The 20,180-nt window shown below is 40.9% G+C and overlaps 1 protein-coding gene across 11 annotated transcripts in view; it reads left to right on the forward strand.

The window, feature by feature from the left end:
• Window positions 1-1,880: 1,880 nt before the first annotated feature.
• The window catches only part of GBF1 (golgi brefeldin A resistant guanine nucleotide exchange factor 1), a 120,070-nt gene continuing 101,770 nt past the window's right edge, over window positions 1,881-20,180 (forward strand). For 10 of the 11 annotated variants that reach the window (XM_042909089.1, XM_042909092.1, XM_042909091.1 and 7 more), the window contains exons 1-3: window positions 1,881-2,137; window positions 14,389-14,494; window positions 16,694-16,760. In XM_042909089.1, the coding sequence (XP_042765023.1) occupies window positions 14,399-14,494; window positions 16,694-16,760 (163 nt within the window). In that variant the 5' untranslated portion in view covers window positions 1,881-2,137; window positions 14,389-14,398. Of the gene's footprint in view, window positions 2,138-9,339; window positions 9,393-14,388; window positions 14,495-16,693; window positions 16,761-20,180 lie in introns of all 11 variants that reach the window. The other variant, XM_042909090.1, reaches the window with a different exon arrangement.

Below are 20,180 nucleotides of genomic sequence, written 5' to 3' on the forward strand. Positions count from 1 at the left end.
ACAACCCTGTTACACACACTCTCTATTACTCCACCCACCATACTGAAGAGATCAGCTTATGTGAAGTCCTCTATGATGCTAAGCTTTAGGAGGTCAATACCATGTCTTCCTCATATTTCTATTCCTAGGCATTATGTAGAACTCAATACTGAAATCTAAGAGGGAGATATTCTGCCTGGTAAGATGATGGATATTGTCATCTTTCCCCCCCTCATTTCTAACACACTCCCATTCATGCATTTAGGTTAATTGTTGGAAGTATATGGGAGCAGAGATGAGGAGAGTAGGGAGTTTTGGTGTACTTAGGATTTTCCGGTTGGCTCTCCAGGACCTCTCAACCTGAGACAGGCCCAGAAGACCGAATCCCAGGTTTCAAATGAAAGTGGAAATGGCTCAGGTACTGTGGAAAGAGGTGATATGTTGGTTCTGTCTTCTTCCTCTAACTCTCTTTGGGTGAAAGAGGCAAGATCCTCAAGCTGGACCCAGAGTTCAGAAGCCTGGTCTGCAGGTGCAGGAAGCTGTTGAGGAGTTCTCAGGTCTGATGTTCAATCTTGTGGTGTCTTCAAATTAGAGGAATCTAGAGCATTCCCACATTCCTATGGGGTTAGGTATGGAGTTTCTCTGGATTCGGGTCATCCATAAATGGGGAGAAAGTTGGTATCTTTTCCCCCTGCCTCGGTAGTCTCTTCAAGTCTGCTGGGACACCTGGGCTCTGTTCCAGCAGACAGTCTGAGAATTACACCTTTCAATCAGCAAGGAGAAAACTCATCCTCTTGTCTTCTTCCTACACACTCTCACTTCTGGGTAATTCTAAATATCCCGGCAACCTCTATCATCATCTCTTGCAAGGGGAGAGGCAGCTGGAGGTAGAAGAGTGAAGATTGGGGTGGACATCTAGTCCTTGGGCCTCTTAGCATTTCCAAGGCAAACAGGAAAGGCTTTAGTTTCTCGGCCCCGGGTGATGTTGACTAACCCTCATGATCAGATTTTTTTCAGGTAGGTAAGTAGTGTCCAGTGCTTAGTATGAAGAGGAGAGTTGGAAGTACAACCCGATAGTCTAAGGCATAAGAAGTAGTGAGAGGCAGTGAAAAGGAAAGCTGGACTGAAGGTGGGGACACCTGGGTTTGTCTCTCTGCTCTGCATTAATTAGGTATATGAACGTGGGGGCCATCTTTCCACCCTGGGACGCGGTTTACAGAGACCTGAATTAGATATCCAAGATTCCTGCTCCCTCTCATTTTCTCTCTTTCTGAATGATAGGAATGCGGCACAAGATGCAGAAACAGAGTTGTAAAGGGACAGACACCCGTATGAGAAGCCAAACAGGGCAGGCGGGCGGGAGGGTGGGGAGGTTCCAATGGATTATGGGACTGGTTTTAGGATGGAAAGAACCCAGAGCTGCCTCGAAAGGAAGTGAGTGATCCCTCAAAGGGCAAGATATTGGCCTAGATAACTTTTGTTAGGGGGTGGCCGGGGTGGGCAGGGGAGGGAAGTGGAGGGCAGTAAGGTCGCCCGCTCAGGCTCTCAAAACGGACCCCGCCCACTTTCCAGCAAATCGTAACTTTCCTCCCCATAATGCCCAGCAGCCACTGCTAAACGGCACACTGCAACCAAACCTACCAAGCTCCACCTCTCCACCCGCCCAGCACGATTTTTAATTTTTATTGGCTCTTTTAACTGTCACTCAGAGAGTCCTCGTATCCGTTGGTTGTCCCCTACCTACCCTTTTCTTTCCCTTGTAATCTCGCCTCCTTAGGTAGTACCCGCCTCCCTAAGCTAATTTTCTCTTTCTATTGGGTAGCTGGAATGCCACTTCTCACGATACAATGCTATGATTGGCTGTAAGCAGCAGGGCTCGCGCAGTTACCAGGCAGCGGGCTAGACTGAGGCTAGTTACCACGTCAGAGAGCTGACAGGGAAGGTAGCCGGCTCCACCGCCCGTTCCGGCCGACTCTTTCTGGCCGTCTGTGCGCTCCCTGACTTCGGCCTCAACTTCCAGGAAACAGGCTCCTTCCCTTCTCCCATCTGCCACCAGAGCCGGGAGAGCCGCTTAAAGACGCCTTCGGGGCCCGGGCTGGACATGAGCAGCGGCTGCGGGTCCTGGGACTAGGCCCCGCCATTTTGGATCCGCTGACAGGTCAGCGAAGTCTCTTAGAGTTTCAGTGTCGTAAAGGCCACCTTGACATCGCCACAGGGAATGAGGGGAGGAGGGCCCTTAAATTGGACGAGCCGGGTGGGTTAAGGACGCAGACGCAATAAGTCGGGGAGAGATTGTTGTGGGAGGGAACTGGAAGGCATGCAGGGGGCAAAGGTCAGGCCCCCGCGGCTGGAGGGGCGACTTCGGCTCTGACTTCTGATCCCTTTCGGGTGTCCGAATCTTTCTTCTTGTGTTCTCAGGCTTAATCTAGCCTTCAGCTTCCCTCTTCTCGAGCTTTCTGCATCCCAAAGAGCCCAGTCCTCAAAACCTGAAAGCAAACCTAAAGAACATTGTATGTACTTTTTAAGATTGATTTTTAGACCTTAGGTATGAGAGTCTCTGCAGATCCTGTACAGCGTCCACTTCTGTTTGACTGCCTCATTAATACAGCTGACTGCTTTTTAAATCCTGGATGATGAACTAGTGCAACCTAGACTCAGGTAGTGAGAAGAAGTGTGGAAGGATTGAGGTCAGTCTTAGGAGACTGGGACTAAGAGAAGACTGCTCTTCTAGGGCAGCTCAGCTGCCAGTCTGCGTCTATATGTAAACCCTGGACTTACCTTCTGAGCCTGTTCTTCCTTTACATGATTGTTTACAGATATTCTCTTCTGGTGTATGTTTTCAGTTGGCATTTACCCCAGGGTCTTCAATTCATTTGGCCTAAAGAGATGTTCATTCACAAGGAAGCCACTCTATTATGGCATATTTGGCTGAGAACAGAGAAGGATTTGAATATTGGTGGTTTGGTACTGTTGGCCTATTATTTTTAGTGGGTAAAAGAGTCATGAAAGATGTTCAGCTAATTTAAAAGTTCAGCAGAGTGAACGATGGAGCCTAACTCCAAGGAGTAGTTTATGGCGCTGTGGTAACTTTCAATAAACTTCTGTATTGTAAAACTGTAAAAGTCCCCAGAGGTAAAGAGTGTCTTCAGAAATGAGGAATAGTGTAAGTAGTGTTTTTTAATGCATAACATAGAAAATTTTATGCCTTTAATTCAGGTACACAAGGCAGTTCTCTGGGCCCTGTGGGGGATACAAATAGAAAGGTCTGTTTTGGGATTGTTCTGTTTAATTTACATACTTCTTAAAAGCAGTAGCATATATGTGCAATGGCCTAGGTAGAGCATGAGGTGGGAATGAGCAGTATCAACCTAATGCCTTTCAGAAAGTAATGGACACTTAATAAATGTTATCTTTGCCTAGGATTAGTTTTAGTATGTGATCCTGACTTGTGGCCTGGTTCTGGCTCTGGCAGTCAGGACTTTGCATGGTGAAGTAGTGACAAGGAGGATCAAAACCTCCTTGTGTTAGAAGGAAAAACTATGTAGGATCTATAGTGACTAAACTCAGTTTCTTCCTACCTAATACCCTCTGCCCTCCTGAAGCGTGTGTGTGTGTGTGTGTGTGTGTGTGTGTGTGTGTTGGTGTGGGACAGTATTTATTGTTTGTATTTATCAATTTAAAATAAGTGGGATGGAAATGGTCCAGGAAATAGTTTGTGTTTTAACTTGCTGATCTAAGTTGCAGAATTAAAAAAAAAAAAAAAAAAGTGGCTTTATGAAATGACATAGCCTAGGAAGTACCCGGTTTGATGAGCCTGCCTTGCTCACCTGGGTTGATAGGCCCTGGTGAGCCCTGTTGAGTTGATATGCTTTGCATAATAAGCAATCCAGTCTTTGATTAGATAGTGTGACCAATCCAGCATCTTTTCACTTGGGCTTGGAAGTATCTCAGGCTTCAAAGATTTTCCCTTTCTTTACCAAAATGTCATTTTCCAGATAGTAATAGTTTTTGCTTCCAACCCTCATCTCAAATCAAAAACTTTGTTCTTCTTTTGTATGTCAGCCATACTTCAATTAAAAAAAAAAAGGGGGGCGCCTGGGTGGCTCAGTCGGTTGGCATCTGACTTCAGCTCAGGTCATGATCTCACCGTTCATGAGTTCGAGCCCTGCGTCAGGCTCTGTGCTGACAGCTCGGAGCCTGGAGCCTGCTTCGGATTCTGTGTCTCCCTGTCTCTCTGTCCCTCCCCACCTCTCTCTCTCTCTCTCTCCTCTCTCAGTAATAAATAAACATTAAAAAACATTTTAAAAAAAAGAAAGAAAAGAAAATTTGTTCTTCCTTCAAGACTTGTACTTGAGCTTCATTTCAAAAGTGGCTGTAGACAGTGATGTCTACTCTTTTTTTTTTTTTTTTTAATGTTTATTTCTGAGACAGAGAGCATGAGTCAGGGAGGGGCAGAGAGAGAGGGAGACACAGAATCAGAAGCAAGCTCCAGGCTCCGAGCTGTCAGCACAGAGCCCGACGTGGGGCTCGAACACACAGACGACGAGATCATGACCTGAGCCGAAGTCGGACGCTCAACCGACTGAGCCACCCGCCCCCAGTGATGTCTAATCTTGCGATTGATGCTCATTGACTCAGTAAGAGCTCAGGTTGTAGGCACATATCATGAGTAGCCGGGTACCAATCCCAGTTGAACTTGAAGTTCTCAGTGTTCCACCACTATTGCACTTCCCCAGTGTTCCAGAATGAAGGATGATTGCCACTTTTAGATACTAACTTCATTGATAGGGTACTTAGACTGGCTAGTATGAGCAGCTAGAGAGGAAAAAGACACAGCTCCTGCTTTTGAGAAGACTCACTGTATTTATACAGCATTCACTGGAAGGATCATCCTAGTCTTTGTTTGCCATTTCTATTGATTGATCACAGTCTGCTCCTGTGGTTCAGTGTGACTAATTAGAATAATTCTGCTGTTGGGATAATGGTGGAGTCGAGTTGAAGGGAGAAGGGGAGGTTTTACCGTTAGGCTAGAAGGGATTGTGTAAATGTAATTGGCAGCTGTTTAGCTTTTATTGTTCTTTTTCTATATTTCAGTATGTTCAACAGCAATTGTTTAATTAAATGAAAATACAATAAAGCAGTATGGTGATTTGGAGCCCCAGTCAGAGTGGAAGTAATCATGGAAGTAGTGATTGGTTGCCATCACATAAAGCAAGGATTACAAGCTTAAATGCCTGAGTTTCAGGCAGGTAATGTAAATGAGTAAAGTAAGCCACATACGAATATATAAGGGTGTAGTGGGGACTGTAGTGTACTGGCATGTGGGCACAATGTGACCAGTCTTGGTGCTTTTCAGGAGAAACTTGAAATTCAGATCATTGTGTTTTAAACTCTTGGCAACTAGTTATAAAGTGTTTAAAAACCTTTTTTGCAGGCAGAACAAAGTATGTCTGTGGTCTGGATTTTATCCATCATCAGTGGATGATGACCCCTGATACACAAGATAGACATGCCTTATGAGACTTAATCACTGCAGTTCTCTATGTATAATCACACAGACTAACTTTTTATCTTTGTCCTACTCTGCAAACTGTTACCCTTAATTTTCACCTTGGGTGCTCTGCATGGTTAACAGATGAGTGAAAGAGAGGAGCATTGTTTCATTTTTTATCTCTAGGCTGATAGAAGGGACATCTTTGGACATATCTTAGTGGTTCACCTTGCATATAGTTCTTGGGATAGACTCAGGATCTCCGTAGAGGGAGGTGTCGTGGCAGAGCTGAAGTACACTGGACACCTGATTATTGGGTTTGGGAGGATTTTCCAGTTGTGGCCTGTCAGGGCACCAACTCTTCCTAGTTTGACTTACACTTACCTCTCCACCCTTGGGATAAATTTCTTGAGCCTAGTAAGTTGTTTACTAATTCAGTAATTCTTGGACACTCTCTGTGCTTTATTAACACAGAACTATGATATATATGGTCCTTGGCCAGCTCTGGGAATCTTACAAGCTGTATCTTTAGTGCTTTTCTGGAATGTTTGAGAGACTAAGTAAAAATAAACCTTGGAAGGGCCAGTTGAGGGTCATTTAGCTTTTACCCTCTCAGAAAGTCCATCAGTTTTCTTGGTTTGCACAGCTCTGTATTAGACATCAAAGCACCATGAAACAGTCTTTGTTTTTTGAGAATGTAATTTTTTTTTTCCTTTAGAGAGAATGGATGGGGGGTGGGGAGAGGGGTAGAGGGACAGAGGGAGAGGGAGAGGGAGGGAGAGAATCTCAACCAGGTTCCACACTCAGTGTTGAGCCCAGTGCGGGGCTCAATCCCATGACCCTGGGATCATGACCTAAGCCAAAATCAAGAGTCAGATGCTCCACCAACTGAGCCACCCAGGTACCCTGGAAATTTAATTTCTTATTGGATAAAGACAACTTTTAAAAGCAATTAAGAAAAAAACTTCGGGGTGCCTAGCTGGCTCAGTTGGAAGAGCATGTTGTTGTGAGTTTGAGCCCCATATTGGATATAGAGATTACTTAAGTAAATATTAAAGAAAAAACCCCGTAAACAATGGTGTACTAGTAACACCTATTTACAACCAAAGAAAATAAGACCCATATATACATGTATGAAGAGTTGGCATGGGCACCTGGGTGGCTCAGTAGGTTAAGTGGTTAAACATTCAATTCTTGCTTTCAACTCAGGTCATGATCTCACAGTTTGTGGGGTTGAACCCCAGGTTGGGCTCTGCACTGACAGCATGGAGCCTGCTTCAGATTGTCTATCTCTCTCGCCCCCCCCAGTTTGTGCTCACGTGTGCTCTCTTTCTCTCTCAAGATAAATAAACTTGAAAAAAAGAAGTGACAGTAAAGAATTATGTATTTCAGAGAAGAAAGATGAACTTGCAAATAGCACATGAGGAGACTTCAGGAAGATAGATGCGAAAACAGAATAGACTGGTGGGCAGATGTAGGTTATTTTTGTCTGTAGAGTAGCCTGTATGGAAGGTTTGTAACTTTTGGTAGAGAAACAAATATGGGATGCAGAAAGGTTTGCCTGCATAGGCTTAGAGTCCTTGTCTTCTATGAAGTCATTGTTCTTACAAGAGGTGGATGTTAGCTGCACTATATTGAATAGTCAGTCTTAAGTTAGTCCACCCATTTGTTCATTTGGTCCTTCAGTATTTATCATTTTTGTTATAGGCATTGGGGATAAAAAGGTGAATAAATCATGGTGTCTTCCTGAGATGCTTATAGACTCATGGGAGAGACACACTAAATGAATAATTATAAATCAGTATAAGTTATTTAAATAGAGCTATGTACAGTGTAATGGGATGACAGAAAAGGAGTACTAATACTCTCTGAGAGAGTGGAAAGGTCTCATAGAGCAGGCATTATAATAACAGCTAATTTGGGGGAGTTTTAATAGCTTTGGTTCCATGCTAGGTGCTTTACAGCCTTCTTGTGTAGGCCTCATAATAAATGGATGAGGAGGTACTCTCTTCATTTTGCAATGGAGAATTGTAAACTGGGGCTCAGAAAGGCTAAGAAACTTGGCTAAGATTATAGAGGTGGTGATGGTCAAGACAGTTTTGCTTCTGAAGCTTGTTCTTGTAACCACTGTGGTACATTCTGACTCATTGACTCTTGGATGAAATAAGGGTTTATTTACCAGATGGATAAGAATGAGAAGAATACTCAAAACAGAAAAAGGAACAGTATGTGCAAAGGCAGACAACAAAGACCATGACTTTAAAAAGAAGGAACTTTTGGGGCGCCTGCATGGCTTAGTTGGTTAAGAGTCTGGCTTCGGCTCAGGTTGTGATCTTAAAGTTTGCGAGTTCAAGCCCCACATCGGGCTCTCTGCTGTTGGCATGAACTGCTTCGGATTGTCTCTTCCCCTCTCCCTCTCTACCCCTTCCCCGCTTGTGCGCGTGCATACAAGTTGTCTTTCTGTCTCTCTCTGTCTCTCCCCCTCTCTCTCAAAAATAAATAAACATTAAAAAAATAAAGGAACTTTCGATGGTCTATTTCATACATACAGACAGAATATGTATAGCTTATATGGGGCATCAGTGTCTCCTAAAAGCAGAATATCACCAAAACTGAGGCCACTTGTATACCTTTCCCTATTAGTCACATTCCTCTTCCCCACAGCCAGTATTCTAAATTTTTTGTAAGTTTCTCTGGGATATGGTCTTAGCAGTAGAATTGCTGAGATACAGGATATGAAGTTCTTCAGTTTTGCAAGATAATGCCAAATTGAAATTCAGATGAATTGAATCAGTTTACATATTAGCCACTTCCTCTGCATTTTTACCAACTCCTAGTATTGTCAGATTAAAAATTTTTTGTGGGGGTCCCTGGGTGGCTCAGTTGGTTGAGCGACCTACTCTTGGTTTCAGCTCAGGTCGTGGTCTCAGGGTTCATGGGATTTAACCCCTGCATAGGGACTCTGTGCTGATGGCATGGAGCCTGCTTGGAGTTCTCTCTCTCTCCCTCTCTCTCTCTGCAAACCACCCCCCCCCCACACACACACAAATAAACTTAAAAAAAAATGTTTTGTGCTATTTTTGTGCTGTAAAATGGTATCTCATAAACTTCTTTTATAATTTTCTTGATTATTAATGGTGCTAATAATGTTTTTTTTTATATTTGCTTTATTATATATGTTTGTATTTTCTTTTTCTGTGAAATAATTATTCATGTCTCTTGCCAGTTTGGGGGAAGGTTTATATGCCTATTCTTAGAGTTTTGTAACATATTATGGACATTGCTTCTTTATTAGTTATATGTGTAAAATATACAAATATTTTCTCTCCCAGCTTGTGATTTATTTTTCCCCTCTTTTTTTATGGTATCTTTAGAACAAATGTCTGTAATTTAACATGGTTTAATTTACCAGTTAAAAAAAATTTTTTTTTAATATTTATTTATTTTTGAGAGAGAGAGAGAGAGACAGAGCATGAACAGGAGAGGGGCAGAGAGAGAGAGGGAGATACAGAATCCAAAGCAGGCTCCAGGCTCTGAGCTGTCAGCACAGAGCCTGACATGGGGCTTAAACTCTATGAACCATGAGATCATGACCTGAGCCGAAGTCAGACGCTTAACTGCATCACCCAGGTGCCCCTATTTACCAGTTTTTAAAATGGGTTGTGCTTTTTATTTTCTGTTTAGGTGGTTCTCTCTTATGCTCAGGTTATAAAAGTATTCTCATATATTATCTTCTAAAAATTTTCAAGTTTCCTTTTTCACATTTAAGTCTTGAATTCATTTGAAGTTGATTTTTTTTTTTTTTTTTTTTTGTATTCCATGAAGTAAGGATCCAATTTGTGGTTTCTGTTTCTCCTGCTTTTGTTTAGATCTAGAGGGAGTTGCCAGTTGATAGAGTGACTCCTCTTTGAATCCTCTTGGGGTGAGTAACTGGGATGCCACAAAGCACGAGGGGAATGCTATACACAGTGTTTTCAAAGGGTATATGTGGCTCACAGTCTCTGGGCCAGTGGCCTATTGGCTGGGGATGTTAGTTGCTGTGTATTTACTTGTTCCTTCTCACGTTATTTCTGATAGAAGATACACCTTAAATTTATGAGGTCCTCTGCAGGCCTTTGTGACCTTGTGACCAGGGGTTCTAGGCTGTCGCCTACCAGGCAGCAAGTGGTTCATCCAAGCTTCCCATTTGAAGCTGAAGGGCAGATTCCCTTGGGACAATCACTTTGTGAGGAAACAAATGCTCAGGGGCCGGGCAGGAGATAAAGCAACTCCCCATAGACCTTGAAAATAATTCCTCTTCATTTTCTAGTTTCTTTTTTTCTTTTTTTTTTAAACTAAGAAAAGAAGCTTAAGACAATGATTTTTTCTTGCTTAGGTCCTCACTATCTTGGAAAGTTGTTAGCTTTGGGGAGTCTGGGTGACTCAGTTGTTAAGCATCTGACTTTGGCTCAGGTCATGATCTTACTGTTTGTGAGATCCAGTCCCACATTGGATGAGCACGAGCCCTGCTTTGGGTGAACCCCACTTCTCTCTCTCTCTCTGTCTCTCTCTCTGCCCCTTGCTCACTTGAGCCCCCTCTCTTTCTCTCTCAAAAAAAAGTAAGAAAGAAAGAAAGTTGTTAGCTTTTGATGCCTAATAAATTTTGATCAAGTGTTAGGTTGGTTACTTCAGTTTGGAGTCCCAGTTCAAAATTTATTTCTTCCAGGAAGCCTTCCAAATAACCACTAGATCCTATTAGATCTCAGTTAATCCCATTGACACTTTTTTTTTTTTTTTTTTTTTGCAATTTGTAGTATAGTGTTGTTGTTTACCTATATTGCTGTTATTTTCAGTATGAGTGTTTTCTCTCATTCTCTTAGTTCTTTTTTTTTTTTTTTTTTTAAATGTTTATTTATCCTTGAGAGAGAGGAAGAGCATGAGCTGGGTAGGGGCAGAGAGAGAGGGAAACACAGAATCCAAAGCAGGCTCCAAGCACCAAGCTGTCAGCACAGAGTCTGATGTGGGACTCCACAGAGCCTGACCCAGGACTCGAACTCACGAACTGTGAGATCATGACCTGAGCCAAAGTTGGACACTCAACCAATTGAGCCACTCAGGAGCCCCTCTCTTTGTTCTTTGAAAGAGAAATTATTCTTATTTTATAGTGTTCCTTTACAGGCCTTCCAAAATATTTTTTTATAATGATAGGTATTCAGTATACATACTGAATAATAACTGTATTTTTTTAAATGTTTATTTATATTTGAGAGAGAGAGAGACAGGGCGAACGGGAGAGGGACAAAGAGAGAGGGAGACACAGAATCTGAAGCAGGCTCTGGGCTCTGATCTCTCAGCACAGAGCCTGACGTGGGGCTCGAACTCACGAGTGGTGAGATTATAACCTGAGCTGAAGTTGGACGCTTAACTGACTGAGCCACCCAGGTGCCCTGAATAATAATTATATATTAAAGGCCTTCCATGATATGCCCCACACCTCCTATTATTACTCTAGGAATAATGTTCTAGCCAATCTGGAATAATCATGATTCCTTAAATACCTACTGAATTTCCTACCTATGAACCTTTACCCTTGCCATTCTTCCCTTATATTTTTTATTGTTTGAATCCTGTCTGTCGTTTAGTTGCCTTTCTAGAGCCTTTTGCCAGAAATAATTTTCTTTTTTCCACTACTATGACACTGTGTATTACTCGTGTATTGAAGATCTATATGGGCTTGTGTGTGTATATATGTGTTTTATCTAAACTACTAGATTATAAATTCCTTGTGCGTGGGTAGTGACATTCTGTATGCTGTGCCTAGTATTTTGCTTAGCATGTGTTAGGTAATGTCTTATTGACTAAAGTAAATGTTAGCTAATTAACATTGATTGCTGATCTTAATCACTTATATATGGAATAATACAACTATTCTTCACTATTCTAATTTAAAAATAGGTAATACGTAATATATATGTGTGACACAAAATTCAAAAGGTAAAAAAGAATATACAGAGAAAAGTAAGTCTTCCTCTTATCCCTGTTCCTCTCTTCCCTTCTCTGGGGGCAGCCTCTGTTAGCAATTTCTTCAAAATCCTTCTAGAGATCTAGAACATACTCATCTTGCCTAAATAATTTAAGGAAGGAGAGATACTAGAGATTCTATCTTTTCTCTTCTGATACTTTGAATTACTTTTTAATTTGTTTATCTTTAGTTTCTTGGTTCTCCTCCTTATTGTTGTGTATGTTCTCATTGTTGGATCTTCTCAGGAGAGAACATTGTGTGCCTAGGACATTTAGAAAGTAGATAGTCTTCTGGGACTAATCTAGTTGTTTCTTTAAATTGTCATTAAAACAAATGTGTTGTGGGGCGCCTGGGTGGCTCAGTAGGTTAAGCGTCTGACTTCGGCTCAGGTCATGATCTCATGGTCTGTGGGTTCGAGCCCCGCATTGGGCTCTGTGCTGACAGTTCAGAGCTTGGAGCCTGCTTTGGATTCTGTGTCTCTGTCTCTCTCTGCCTCTCCCCCACTCACTTTCTGTCTCTCTTTCTCTCTCTCTCAAAAATAGATAATTAACATTAAAAAAATTTTTATTATAATGGGGCACCTGGGTGGCTCAGTTGGTTAGCGTCCGACTTCGGCTCAGGTCATGATCTTGCGGTCTGTGAGTTCAGGCCCTGCGTCAGACTCTTGTGCTGACAGCTCAGAGCCTGGAGCCTGTTTCAGATTCTGTGTCTTCCTCTCTCTCTGACCCTCCTCCATTCGTGCTCTGTTTCTGTCTCAAAAATAAATAAACGTTAAAAAAATTTTTTTATTGTAATGTTTTTCATACTTCTTGCTTTCTGGGGACCCTGTCTTCTGCACAATATGCAAATGGAACTACTTAAAGGTTGCATTCTTTTCTGTATATCTTTGGCTCATTTTCTTTTAGATCCCACTAAACTCACTAAATGCCTCATGGGCAGAAATTATATCTCATCTCTTTAATTAATTTTTAATTATATTGATGGTACAGTAATATATTCTTCTTGTAAAAAATTAAAACATTCTATATAAGGCTAAAGTATCCTCTGATTACTCACTGATTTCACAGTACTTTCTCTAGAGATAACTATGGTTATGGAGTTTGGGGTATATATATTCTCTGTTTACATATATACATATTACCTGGACAAAATACATAAAGTATACTTAATAGCATGGATGATTCACAAACATAATGTTTCAAGGGAAAAGGTCAAATTGCAGAAAACTAATATTGTATTAGTTAAATAAAAGTACAAAAATATATGGAATGATGTTATATATTATTTAAAGATACATATCAGGGGCACCTGGGTGGCTCAGTCGGTTGAGCGTCCGGCTTTGGCTCAGGTCATGATCTCACAGCTTGTGACTTCGAGCCCTGAGTCGGGCTCTGTGCTGACAGCTCAGAGCCTGGAGCCTGTTTCAGATTCTCTGCTCCTCCCCCGCTCATGCTCCGTCTCTCTCTCTCTCAAAAATAAAAACATTAAAAAAAAAACAAAAACATATCAGTGAAGTAAAAGTACAAAGCAACATAAAAGTTTAATAAACGCCACATTTAGAAAAGTGGGACCTATGGATGAAAGAGAGGAGGATATGATTTAGGGAGAACATACAGTGACTTCAGTTGAACTATTCTTAATCTGGATACTGGCTGTTATATTACTCTTTATGTCATACTGTAAGTTGAATATTACATATTTTCAAAAACAAAAATCTAGCATTTTGTAGGATGGGTTGGTTGGGTTTTACATAAATGGTAACATAGAGTCATATACTACAGTTTCTTTCATTCCACAATATGTCTGACAGCTCTTTCTGTGTCTTATTTGTTTTGTATCCTTAGTACTCTGAAAGATGCCTTATGCATAGTAGGTGCTTAATAAGTAAATATTTGTGGAATTCTTTCTTCTCTTAACCCTGATAGCCTTACTGTTTTAACTTCCCTGGAGTCTGATCTAAATGTTTGTGTAACTATATGCTCCCCCTGCCCTTTTCCCTCTTTGCTTTTTAAAATTTTGTCCTTGTGAAGAGGATTTTTAAGTAATGGAAAGCAGTAAGGTTGGTTTTACATGCTCCTAGGTTTTTCTCTATGCCAAGGAGAAATTCTGTTTTGTCTTGTTTTGTTTTTGTTTTTGTTGTTTTCACCTGGGAAGAGAATTACATATCTTTTCTAAGTGCTCTTCTAGGCAGCAAAGAAAATCGTGTGATAATTCAGTTGGGAGCACATAAAATACTAAAGTAGTTACTTCAGCTTCATTTCAGAGATGCATATAGAAGCAGCTTTAAAATGAGTCTGCCTTTCAATCTATCTTATTAGAGAGTTACTGCTATAAGCAAGTAAACTTGACTTTTCAGAACTTTTTAAAGGTTGTTGTCACTGCCACTGTCCACTTTTCTGGAGCTGACCTGGTAGAAGGGATGTAGTAGATGAGTGGACGTTGTAACTGTGGTTCCAAACCAAGGCTGTTTTTCTAACAGCCTTCATTCTTTTCTTTTAAGTCAAACCTTCATTATTTCTTTATTGAGGGGATAAAGAAAACAAAAGTAAGATCTGAAATATATCTTTAACAATCTAGTAGCACAGATGTATCTGCATACCTAAAGTCCTCACAGGAGAGATTTTGAGGACAGTTGACTGAAGAATTTGACATACTTAATAGAGATTGTTGAGGTGCCTTTGAGAAATTTCCTGGATTGATACTTTTTGAGTTGTTTCTTGAGCTTCCAGAGACCTCTAGGTGAGCCAGGTGGCTGGATTCATAACATAAGATGGACTTCATCCCATCCTAGTATTACAGGTGGGAAATCTTGGTACTAAGAAGTTAAATCATAATTCTGATCTTAACAGGTACTGATTTAAATATGGGTATACTCTGAGTAACCACATATTAACTTTTCTCTTAACTGTTTTGGTAGGTTTGCCAGGATGGTGGATAAAAATATTTACATCATTCAAGGGGAGATTAACATTGTGGTTGGGGCAATCAAACGAAATGCCCGATGGAGCACTCATACTCCGCTGGTAAGTGGGGAATGGGCAGATCACTTGGTCACTGAGTTGTTGTAAGCGATCTGATGCATGGTTAAAAGAGTTATCAATTTCCCAGTAATAATGAGAGCAGAAGGAATTCAGAGTTGTCCTTGGTATCAAGGACCCTTCTGTTTTATTCCAACTGGCATCAAATTTATAGGCTGCCTTTTTTGCTTTGGGACCCAAAAGATGATACTGTTTTTCTTCTAGCTATTTTTGTAGACAACTTACGGTAGTAGTTGGGACCTCCTAAATATACCTAAAAATGTCAGAAAGACGCCTTATCTTCAGATTCCCTAGGATTATAATTAACTGTCAAAATGGTACATGGAATGTGACTTGGTGGTACTCCTTAGGAATAGGAGTATATCAAGCAGGCCGTGTCTTGCCAATCAGATGAGTAAGAAACTTACCAGTTGTAAAACTGGCTTTCTTTGTTGTATACGTATGTTCAAAGATATTTTTTGTGCAGTTGTATAAAACGGTTTTTGGCACAATTGTAAAAACAAGTTTAGACGTTTCTACCTCAGTGGATATGGATGGAGATATATGTATGTATATATATATATATATATATATATATATATATATATATATATATTTGGAAATATCTTATGTTCATTTATAAAAATGGATTGTTTAGTGGTGCCTGGCTAGCTCATTTGGTAGAACATGCGACTTTTGATCTTGGGGTTGTAAATTTCAGCCCCACGTTGGGTGTAGAGATTACTTAAAAATAACCTTATTTTATTTTATTATTATTATTTTAGTAGGCTCCATGCCCAGTGTGGGGCTTGAACTCATGACCCTGAGATTAAGAGTCACATGTTCTACTGACTGAGCCAGCTAGGTGCTCCAAAGACTTTTTTTTTTTTTTTTTTTTTTTAATTTTATTTTTGAGTAGTCTCTACATCCAATGTGGGTCTTGAACCTACAACCCCATGATCAGGAGTCCCATGCCCCACTGACTGAACCAGCCAGGTGCCCTAAAAATAAAATCTTAAAAAAAATAGTTTAGGGGTGCCTGGGTAGATTAGTCTGTTACGCGTCTGACCTTTGATTTTGGCTCAGGTCATGATCTCATGTCTTGGGGTAAGCCCCATGTGGGGCTCTGCACTGACAGCACAGAGCCTGCTTGGGATTCTGTCTCTCTCTCTCTCTCTCTCTCTCTCTCTCTGCCCCACCCCTACTCACGCACGTGCTTGCACTCTCTCAAACATTAAAAAAAAAAATTGTTTAGAAGTGAGAGTGCAGTCAGCAATGTCTTTGAAATTAACATGTACGATTATATAATGAGTATGAAGGAGAAGAGACAGAATAATACATGTAATTTAATCTATTGGGATGCTATAACAAAATACCACAGATTAGGTGGCTTATAAATGAGAAACTTATTTCTCACAGTTCTGGAGACTGGAAGTTCAAGATCAGGATGGCAGCATGGTCAGATGACCCTCTTTTGGGTCTCAGACCTCTCATTATATCCTCACATGATAGAAGGGGCAAGGAAGCTCTCTTGGGCCCCTTTTATAAGGATATTAGTTCCATTCATGAGGGCAGAACCCTTACCCACCTTCTGAAGACCCTAATCACCCATCCTTTAAAGGCTCTACTTCTTATCATATTGGACATTAGGATTTTCACATAGAAGTTTTGAGGGGATTGGGGCGCCTGGGTGGCTCAGTTGGTTGAGCATCCGACTTCAGCTCAGGTCACGATCTCATGGTTTGTGAGTTTGAGCCCTGAATCGGGCTCTGTGCTGACCTCTCGGAGCCTGGAGCCTTCTTCAGATTTTGTGTCTCCTCCTGCTCTCTCTGTCCCTCCCCTGCTTGTACTCTGTCTCTCTCCAAAATAAACATTAAAAAAAAAAAAAAAAAGAAAGAAAAAGCAGTTTTGAGGGGACATAAACATTCAGACCATAGCATGTAAAGGCCTTGGCAATCTATGGTAGCTTGAGTGCTATGGTCATGGTATAGATTAATATTTCAGGATTTATATTTTAAGTAAGTCCAGAGTATCTTTTTGAAAATAGGACATCAGGGAACTGGAAGACTAAACCATGGCTAACTTTTTTTTCCTCAGAAGGAAAACTTAATCATTGGATTCAGACAAAGAACCCTTGATCTGTCTGTTATTTCCTTTTTCCTCTTTGTCTGATACTGACTTTTTTTTTTAACCTATGTGTTATAGGATGAAGAACGGGATCCTCTGCTGCATAGTTTCAGTCATCTAAAGGAGGTTTTGAACAATATAACAGGTAAGTCCCCACATCTAGGTAGGATTACTTATCCTGATAAAATGAACATGTGTTTTTATTGCGGGGATGGACAGACTTTCTCTGTAAAGGACTATATAGTAAATGTTTTAGGCTTTGAAGACCATAGTAACTGCAACTACTCCATTCTGCCGTTGTACCTCAAAAGCAGACATAATACTTGAGAGAGTGATAAATACTTCCCCCCCCCCGCCCCACCCAAAAAACAGGTACAAGCCAGGTTTGGCCTGTGGATGTAGTTTGCCCCTGATTTACTGCATTGCTGGTCCTTTTCCTTGAGTTCCTAGGAGGATGTCCTACTTTCCTGGGGAATCAGTGTTCATACAATTAATAAGCTTCCTTTATTGTTTGAGTTATAATGAAGTTATTTTTGGTAATTTTTTGGTTTTATTTTGTTTTAACTACTTTCTTTCTCTACCTCATGCATGCTGTGAGGTAGGAAGTCTTTTTACATTTGGTGGCACAAGTCAAGTTTTTAGTACTTGCAGCAAAACTCTGGTCTTATAGAAGGTCATCACTTAGGGCCTTAATTCTGTGTAATGCAGATCTTTCAGTCTTCATGTGTTCCCTTTTTCACTCCCCGTTTTTCTAATCATAATAACTTTATATAATATTTATATGTTTAGAATTTATTTTTTTAAAAAAATTTTTAAATGTTTATTTCTGAGAGAGAGAGAGAGTGGGCGAGGGAGGGGCAGAAAGAGGGAGACACAGAATCTGAAGCAGGTTCCAGGCTCTGAGCTGTTAGTACAGAGCCTGACTCAGGGCCGAACCCAGGAACCTCAAGATCATGACCTGAGCTGAAGTCAGACACTTAACCAGCTGAGCTACCCAGGCGCCTCCATGTATTGAGAATTTTCAAAGCTGCTTCCATGTTTATTACCTTATTGAACTTTTACACAACTCTGTGAAGGAGGCGTAGCAGGTGTTGTCCTCTTTTTATGAATGAAGTTGAAGCCCAGAGACATTTTCAGTGATTTAGCTGAGGTCACACTGATCCTGAGAGATGAAGTCATAACTAGAACTCAGGCCTGGTTTAGTGCCCTGGTCTGCATTGCTTCTGTTCGTACAATTAGAGGAGACTGTATGCAGGAAGTGCCTTCTGTTATGTATAGGTATGTGTTGGAGGAGGAGGCAAATCTCAGCATCTTTGGGTTTTTCAAGGGGAAAGATAGACTGAAAGGGAAAGCCTCAGAGCTGTGTTCCTCTGTCAACCATAGAGGGCTTTTACAATGTGTATTCCTGGAATGTTTTTTAGCCTAGTTTCTAGGCTTCTGCAAGGTAAATAAACAATAAACCAGTGTTCTCCTTTCATGAGAAATGTAGGAGAGTATCTGGAGAAAAATTCCTTTTTCTTTTCTTAAACATGGGCTGAAGTTATCTAAAGGTTCCCTGCATGTTTTCTTTAAAGGAGCATTTTCAGTTTAAAAGCATTGGAAATGTTAGCCAAGGATCAAGTATAGAGGGAGTGGTTGGTTGTTAGCCAGTTAGCAGGGCTAAAGCTGCAATTAGGTGGCATGTTCTTATTTTGTGGCCTGTACTTTAAGTGACTTGGCTGCTTTAGGAAGTTGGCTACTTGCATGGACTTTTTTTTTTTTTTTTTTTTTTTTTTTTTTTTTGACTTTACAGATAAAGCTTACATATCTCAATTGGAAAGAAAATGTAGTGAGTAAGTATTTACAACTCTTTTTGGTGGCCAAAGTTCAGAGTGTAGTTGATCCTTGAACAATATGGATTTGAACTGTGTAGGTTCACTTATGTGTGGATTTTTTTTTTTCAGTCAATACAGTACAATAATAGTATTGTATGTAAAATAAATGTATTTTCTTTTCATTATGACTTTTTTTTTGAAGATTTTATTTTCAAGTAATCTGTACATCCAACTTGGAGCTTGAACCCACAACCCTGAGAGCAACAATTACATGCTCTACCGACTGAGCCAGCCAGACGCCCCTTCCTTATGACTTTCTTAATAATGTTTTCTTTTCACTAGTTACTTTATTAGAAGAATAAAGTATATAATATGACGTACAAAATATGTATTAATTGACTATGTTATCAGTAAGGCTTCTGGTTAACAGGCTATTGGTAGTTAAATTTTCAGGGAGTCAAAAGTTATACATGGATTTTCAACTGTAAGGGGTGTTGGTGCCCAAACCCCTATGTTGTTAAAGGGTCAACTGTACTATCTTTCTAAGAGATGTGAAGAGGATTAAACACAACATTTCACAATTTATACACTGTGAAATATTGGTATTATATGTGGTTAGAAACACCCTAAAATGTCTGAGATCAGACTGGGTAGCCTTGTTGGCCTTTTGGGCACTCTACAGACCTTGAAGAGCTGAGATGGTGAGGTTTTCCTGATATAGCCACATTTCCTGCTTGCCATCTCATCCATATCCCGCACTTGTTTTCTCTATCCTGACATATCCCTGACATGTTTCAAGAGAACTATATCTGTGGTGAGTGGTGCAGTCCAGGACTTGGGATTTCTAGACCATCTAAGAGGTGCCAAAGTTGAGTCTGTGCTTAATTTTCCTACATCTTTGAATCAGGAATCCAGATTATCTGCTACTTGAAACTAATAAAACCAGAATGTGCTGAGGAGCCAGTTCTGTCACTGGTACTAAGGACATGGTTAGGTGGTGCCAAGCTTTCTTTTGGAGCAAGAAAGAAGTTGGTAGTATTTACCAGAGCAGATGTTGAAATGGTGCCTGCCAAGGTTGCCCATTGTTCTTAGGTTTTAACATATTACCTGCCTGAGAAAATGACACAGTGGACCCGAAATAGAACATCTCATAGTCTTCTGATTGGTTCTGACTCCTCACAGTGCTGGCTTCCAGGAGGAAGCAAGTTTATGGGTCAGCTGCCCCTGTGGTCCTGGACTCTGTGGTCCATGACCAATTTCTTGTTTCTTTTACTGAGACAAACAGATTTTTCTGATTGGCAGTGTCAGGAGGACTGCTTTCTTGGAAGCCTGCTAATGGTAGGAGGCTGGGAAAGGGTTTTGAATTTGGAGAGAGAAACTGAAGGGATTGCCTGTGCTGTGTGACTGGGAATGGTGTCCTACCTAGATTGGAGGCATGGCAGGAATTCTAGGACTTCCAATAAGTTTAACTCATGAAACCGACTTGGGTTTAGACTATTCCTACAGAGGCTTTCTATTTGCTTTTTTCTAGGCTATCTGCTACCTTGGTTGGTTAAGAATATCACTGTTGTGGGCGTCTGGGTGGCTTAGTTGGTTAAGCGTCTGACTTTAGCTCGGGTCATGATCTCACATTCTGTGAGTTTGAGTTCTGCATCAGGTTCTGTGCTGACAGCTCGGAGCCCTAGGCTTCAGATTCTGTGTCTCCCTCCCTCTCTGCCCCTCCCTTGCTCACGATCTCTCTTTCTCTCACT

This window comes from Panthera leo, chromosome D2, assembly GCF_018350215.1.
Source record: "Panthera leo isolate Ple1 chromosome D2, P.leo_Ple1_pat1.1, whole genome shotgun sequence".
Classification (NCBI taxonomy): Eukaryota; Metazoa; Chordata; class Mammalia; order Carnivora; family Felidae; genus Panthera; species Panthera leo.